Raw genomic sequence first — 7048 nt, 5'->3', positions numbered from 1 at the left:
CATTTACCCACTCTCATGCCTCAGGCGTGGGCATTTTCAGCTTTCGTGGTCATTGAAAACTGGTTGATTTGCACTGGGTGACTGTGGTTTTATGAAGTGACCCAAAAGTGCAAGGCCTCCTATGCTTTGTGACACTGACTGAAGGGAGAAGGGTGGGCTCACCTCTCAGCCTCCCTTTCTCTCCCTGCTCATGTTGTTTTCCTGCCCTCCTCCTCAACAAACCGTAGGCAAGTGCGGCACTGTAGTAGGATTACAGTTACTTCGCTGGTAGTGACATGGCGCAGAGACCCAAGTTTCAGTGGGGATACTGGTAGTCTGTTTTGGGCCACTCCTGCAACCACCAAAGTTTGTCCTCTCATTCTCAGGGCACAGAAAATTATGTTCGCTTCATGCTTCAAAGAGGCTAGAGCCTCACTGGAAGCAGATACCACTGAATAAGGTGATACCAGGCAACCAGCTTATAGGAGCAGTGTGGATTAGAACCTCAGATCAAGTAGAAGGGAGAGAACCCACACTGGATGGTCCTACAGTTTGCAATTGAGAGGAGAGTGCCTCTGCTTTCTCTGTGATCTTTGAAGGATGAACTGAGCAAATCCATGTCCCATCCCCTCCTCCCTTTACCATTCTCTTCCTCTCAGGCTGGCTTGTGAGGTTTTTCTGATTTACTAAACTACTTTAGTTTGCTGAATTTTTTTTTTTTCCTGGAATGTAGTAAGCATTCTAAATTCTCTTTGGCCCAGAACCATAGGTGTCACAGAAAAATAGATGCTAGCTCAGCTGGGAAGCTTCTGTTCATACCAAAAAAGGTTTCTCTGCTCAGAGAAAGACTTCAGGATTATCCTCCATACACTGGCCTCCCAAGCTTCTGTCTCACCTAGTTTTCTAGTTATAGAGGAGATTTCTTGGTTGTAAAAAACTTAGTGTCTCCTTGAGACAGACGAGCCTCCCCTTATTTTGGTCACCCCAGACTGGGACCCAATTGCTTCTCTCCTGTTGGTAGAATTGTCTGGCCTATCAATCAGCTCTGATCTGAAATTTTGCAGATTACTGAATTCAGTGAGTTATTTGACCTGTCCTGCTGTCTGTACAAGGGTGGGGATGCAGTGCTCTATTAGATCAACCAAACAAGCTAAGAAAAGCAGCACAGCCAGCCTTCCTCCCAGCACCTGCACTGTCCCCCAGAAGCATATAGCAGGATTCTCCACCGGGACAAGGCTTTGAAGGACACTGGCTTAGAAGTCATGTTACTGTTTCCTGCAAATAATGACCATGGTTCTATGGGGACAGGGCGTTAACAGCTAAATGGATTTTTCTTTAGATGGCAATAAGAGTGGGTTACTTTGTTCCAAAGAGACACCCATCAGGGAGCTACCTTGTTTCAGAGCAGCAGGCTCCATTCTTTCACATGCGGGGAATAAACAGTATTTTCTTTGCAGACTACCTATTGCCTGAAGCTATCTCTGTTCAGGCTGTGATCTCATCTGATTGCAAAAGCTAAGCGGGGTTAGGCCTGGTCAGAACTTAGTGGGGACACCTCAAGGGAAAAAAGAGGTTCTGTAAGAAGCCGTGTTGGCAGTTTAATAGGGGCTGCTGCTTCCTCTGAGTCAATATAGAGGCAATGTTCCAGGAAAGAGGTTAAACTAGCAGGGGATGGCTGGAGGCTGCTGGATGAAATGTAAAATGGGTATCCTGACAACTTGTGGCATCTGTAGTGAGAAAGATGGCAATCTTGATGTCCTAGGCAAACAAATCCGATCAGCCTAAGCTTCTCTGATAGCCATCAGTGAAAAGCACACTCCATTGTAAGATGGTCCACCCTAGAGAGGCTGCATTTTGGTAGAGGAAAGATTGACTGTTGCAGTTATCTATAAAGGTGCTAGTGGGTGGAAGTGACTGTTCATAAGTAAATATTTTATTGTGTTTAGAATTCTTAATCTCTTTTGAGAACAAAGATTTTTATTACAAAATACCCAAAACTTCTCCCGAGCCAGTTTTCCTATGAAGCAAGGTCCTATTTATTTTCATGTCTGAAATAAATTCTCAAATACAAACAAGTGAATAGAAAATTAAAGTGCTAAACTATTTACAGGGGATGCATGTATGAGGCGTCTGGTGTACCAGTGCTCTAGGGCAGACTGAGATGGTCCTCTCTCTCAGACTGTCCCAGGTCCCACTCAGTCACTAGTTCTGAGGACACGTCTGTGAAGACATGGTCCCAATCCCAGCTGACATCATCCTACGAAGAGGAAAAATACAAACATGCTGAAATGTTACTCGTGACACCCAAAGGTCTCTGAATGATGCCAAGATGAACAGCAAACTAAATAGCAACTGCCCCTGCCAGGGGAGTCCCAGATTCAGTTGGCTAGAACAAGAATCCTAGCCAGAATGAAATGTGAATCCCTGCTATAATTTAAAGATTTTGACAGAATTATTCATGTTGCAGAATTCCGTAAAGGACAGATTTTTTGACACCTGTTAATCTTAGATACTCCCAGACAGGCTGTAAAGAGAAGCCATAAAAATCTGCCACCCTTCTGCACGTCTGCTGAAGCATCTGCAATTCTGAGCTGCAGAAATCCTTTGTTGCAAGTCCAGAGCTCCTGTCCCCCCCCAGTTGTATCGAGGTTGTTCTGTCCTGCTTTAACACACCCCTCCGCCCACACCCCAAATGCTTTCTGCTTTTGTCCCTCTGTACCGCCCTGTAGAACTACCTGGAGCTCATGGTGGCTACCAAAAGACAATACACAATTGTATTGTGTATTGATAGATACACATAGATAGATCTGATGATAGCAGAACAGATCCCCTGTTTCTGCAGGGATCTGTGACAGTGCTAGGCCCTTCACATTTTCCTTACTAGCTCTTTCATACTGAAGGGGGCCAATCATAGTGATGCCATAATCTCACACAGATAAAGCCTTATATACCTTTAAAATAATCTGCTGGGGAAATCAGACTTCCATCCTCTTGGACAATCTCCTCTTCACAGGTTCCTCCTCATCTCCCTCCTCCACCCCACCAACAAAGGCTTACTTTCCAATTATAGTCTGAGACACATAAGAAGCTTTTGCCTTGCTAGTGTTCCCACAAAAGAAAGACTCACCTCTCGTAGTTCATGCTCTGGAGCCAAAACCCTGGTGAGAAGCTTCAGGTCAACCTCTCCATCCTATGAACACACACAGTCACAGTCTTACAGACAGTGATAAAGTGGACACCATCATTTCACCAGGTAGGTCTTGCTAGAGATAGACACGTTTGCCTCATAAGGGGCATGTACTTTGTCCAGAACAACAGCAGGAGCCTCATCTGAGCAGCAGATACCATACCCACCCTATTTACAGACACAAACAAGCATGAAAGCCACACTGCAGAGAGGAACAGACTTGAAAGCAAACTGGAAGTTGTTTGGATGATAGGGCTGTGTATTTTGTGCAGCTGAGTATCGCTGTGGAGGATGATGGGAGCCTGGAAGGAGAGGGAGTCGCATGGGTCACCCCATAGCAACATCCACTTACCAGAGTCTGAAAGGCAGCATACTTCATAAGATCTTTGTCCAGGTCATGGTAGGTCAGCACTCGGTTCACCTGCACACTGCAACCAGAAAGGGTCAAAGAACAAGCCTGGGTAAGTGTGGAAGCGCATTTGAGGACAAGGGTGGCATGAACAGGAATCTGGTGACACCCATCTCAAGTGTCCACATCACCCACGCGGACTCTTGAGATGGGTGTCCCCAGACAGAAGCAAATCTCATTCAGCAAATGAACAGTCTGACAAATCTGCATGCCAGGCTGTGCGCATGCATAAAAATAGGTTGTGGAGTGACCACAGACTCCCTCAGAGAAGCCAGCACACCAGAGAGAAGATCCACAGACTAGCTGCAAGGGCAAGAAAGAAAACAGGAACATAGTGAACATTGGAACAGACCCAGCAGGCTCTGAGAGCCCCACCATACAAACTACAGAATAGCAGGGACTTTGTGATTTCCGTGTCTGAGCTGAGTCACAGCTATCAAATACAATTTCTTAAAATGTAGCCTCCAAAGAGAAACACGGGGTAGGGAGGTAATACACTGTTGTGCCACGCTTCCCTTCACAGGTAATGCAATACTATAGAAAAGACCTATATTAATTTAATTTCTGTTTGTGTCTGTCCATGAAAATTACTTGTCTTTTCCATTGCAGGGAGACACTGGATACAGGACAAACAGACAGGATTATAAAAAAAAAAAAAAAAAGAGAGAAAACAAAGACCTGAAGTCTGGTGAGAGACAAAGTAATTTTAAATTTTCTACTATAAAGTGTCATTTAATTTTGTTAACAGCTATTTAATTACAATACCTACTCCTTACTTGTGAGAGAGGCATCTGTGGTCAGGAGTAAGATATCCCACCCCTCCAAATAAGGGTCAATAGAAATCCCAGTCTGTGACCTTGGCAATAGGTCCAACAGGGCAGAGAAGACTTTACCAATACATTTATGACAAAACCCCCCAAACTTTCATTTTTTAAAACTTGCTGGTCTCCCTTGAGCTAACCCCAAGACTATTCTGATAACACCTTCAAACAACAGGATCATACTTTGCAAATTAACTAGGCACTTGAGTAAGAAGGATATCCTGTGGAAGGCAAAGCAGCCGACGACCGTGCATAATCAAAGCGTGTGTGATAATACACGTGTACTGGAGGCATCTGAGGTTATACAGGCAACCTTAAATCAAGCAATTCCTAACTTTTGAGAGTTTCATTTTGCAACATCAAACATGCTAGTCTAATGTAGGTTTTGTATATATATATAGAGAATATGCAGTAATTGCTTTCTCTGTGTAATAGGAAACAAGAAGTTTGCACTGTTCAGCTTGGAGCCCCACACAGCATCGAACCCTGCTGAATAGCACTGCCACTGACATCCAGAGAGAGCATGAGATAAGGTGGAGTTTAATTTCACCAGCCATTTCACACTGCTGATGGAGAGTCTCAAGAACACCTGGCAGTGATCTTACCTGGGGGGAGCTGCCACTTGCATGGCCAGATCTTCCTCCTGGACTTCCTCCAAGTCAGGGATCACAGGAATGTCTGCAACAAGAGACAGCAGCAGCAGTAAGTGGGGAGTGTTACGCTCTCCTCTTACTAGAGACAAAGGTTCCCTTGCTTCACAGATACGGAACAGCCTGTTTCTTATTAGAGCAAAACACAAGAGAGTTATTTAGCAATGATTAAAAATATATTGTTTAATATTAAAACAAGGCAATAAAGCTTTGAAACTTGGAGTCAAAAGCAACCTTGCAAGAGGACCAGATTCAGGCTGGGAAGGACTCCATAGCCATGGACCGTGCATTTGAACACAACCTTGAAGCTGAAAGAAGCTGGCTGCACTAAACCCCACTGCCTACTTGCCATCATCCTAAGACTGGCAAGAATTTGGTTCTTATGAGATGTGTTATCATTGGCTCAGCTCAGCCACCAGTCACCTAGACTCTGTTAGAAATGAAATGTGGGACAGAAACTGAGAAAAGCCATGTAAAACTGCATGCTGAAGGAGCTGCTGGCTGGGTCTCAGACTGTGCAGAGGCCTGTGACCTTCCTGATAGCTGAGGAAGTAAGTGCTGGTGGTCTAGCAGATACAAAGACTAGGGAAGATGCACCTAGTTGTAATGTCATAAACCTTTTCGTGATTTCCAGTGTGACCCTGGAATGGCTGATGTCTGGGTCACTGGGTATTCCCCAGCACAAGGACTATGGCTACTCCTAAAAAGGATGCTAGAGACAAAAGAGTGGAGGAGAGGAGGAAGAACAGTGCACACTGAATCCTGCTAAAGGAGCAAAGCTCTGAGAGCATTGCATGCTTTTTGATTTGACAAAGTCCTGCAAACAGTTGGAGATTGAGGGAGCAAAAATGGAGAGAGGAAGAGCTAACTGGAGGTGCAAAGCAAGGACAGAGTACACCAGCACAGAGCTCCGTTAAAGATTCAAGGCCACAAAGGCTCTCCAGAGACCCTGAGCCCTCAGACTGTGGAGAAGCTGGTGGTTCGGCTCTGGGAAGAGGTTTCACTCCCACAGTGTGCAGACACTAGAGCGAGCAGGCTGCTCCCGGCTCTGTCAGCAGCATGGCCATGCTACTGCTGGACAGCAGCAGGCGGCTGGGCCTGGCTTTGCCCCATTTTGCAGCCCAGGCTGAGATGAATATTCAGGAGCTGGAGCGATGTTCCCACCTGTGGCGCTCAGGGCTCCGGGCAGGGTCTTCCTGAAAAGCCCCTTGTTCAGCCGCCTGTCAGAGCTTCGCAGGCTCTCAGCTGCCCTCTCCTCCTGAACGTCCACTGCACATCCCCCCGGCTCGCTGGCCGGCAGGGCGGGAGGGAGCCCTCGCCCAGCTGCAGCAGGACACGGGTCAGCCCAGGCCTTGGCGCAGTGGCCGTTCGGAGCTGGCCACACAGTAGGATTTCTTGCTAATTGGCTGCCTGGCGGAAGGCTGAGCGGGACAGGGGCTGCCGCGAGAGCCTGGCCACAGTGAAAGGCAGTGACAGCTTGGCTGGCCTCAGCAGAGCTGTGCCTTCTAGCCTCCCCAGCCACCCAAGGAGCAGGTGCCTGCAGAGCAGCTCTCCGACTACAGCTAACTTCCCAAAGACATTTAAAGGGAAACTGCAGCAACAGCCCCCCAGGCTGTCCCTTAGATGGAGGAGGCATATGCAAGAAATGTGTCACCAGTGCATCGCTGGGCATTTGGGGCAGATCCTCCCCCCCTCTGCTTGTAGGGACAATACACAGAAGAAGCTACTATCCCGCTGGCTCTTCCCTGCAGGGGCTCCCAGCTCTTGGTAGAACTTGTAGCAAAATGCAATTACGGGACAAAAGCATCTCCATGGACAGATAGACTGACCTGTGGAGGCAGCTGGTAAAACCTGCTCAGTGGTAATGTGGGAGAAAGTCCCTGTATATAAGCAACAAACACCAAGGAGGGAACAGACTGGTGAGACTGGTCCAAGGGGAGGAATGAGGCACTGTGCAGAGGTGCCCTGTTAGGTCCAGGCAAACGAGCATGGGAATGAGAAA

At 46.9% G+C, this 7048-nt stretch overlaps 1 protein-coding gene across 1 annotated transcript in view; it reads right to left on the bottom strand.

Moving 5' to 3' along the window:
* Positions 1-1997: 1997 nt before the first annotated feature.
* Positions 1998-7048, bottom strand: part of IFT43 (intraflagellar transport 43) — a 48132-nt gene continuing 43081 nt past the window's right edge. The window contains exons 5-8 of the mRNA XM_009319400.1: positions 5002-5074; positions 3519-3594; positions 3107-3169; positions 1998-2236 (exon numbers count right to left, since the gene is read on the bottom strand). Coding sequence (XP_009317675.1) covers positions 2126-2236; positions 3107-3169; positions 3519-3594; positions 5002-5074 — 323 coding nt within the window. The 3' untranslated portion in view covers positions 1998-2125. The remainder of the gene's footprint in view (positions 2237-3106; positions 3170-3518; positions 3595-5001; positions 5075-7048) is intronic.

The sequence above is a fragment of the Pygoscelis adeliae genome, unplaced genomic scaffold, assembly GCF_000699105.1.
Source record: "Pygoscelis adeliae isolate BGI_AS28 unplaced genomic scaffold, ASM69910v1 Scaffold71, whole genome shotgun sequence".
Classification (NCBI taxonomy): Eukaryota; Metazoa; Chordata; class Aves; order Sphenisciformes; family Spheniscidae; genus Pygoscelis; species Pygoscelis adeliae.
This window is presented reverse-complemented; position numbering and strand designations above follow the sequence as displayed.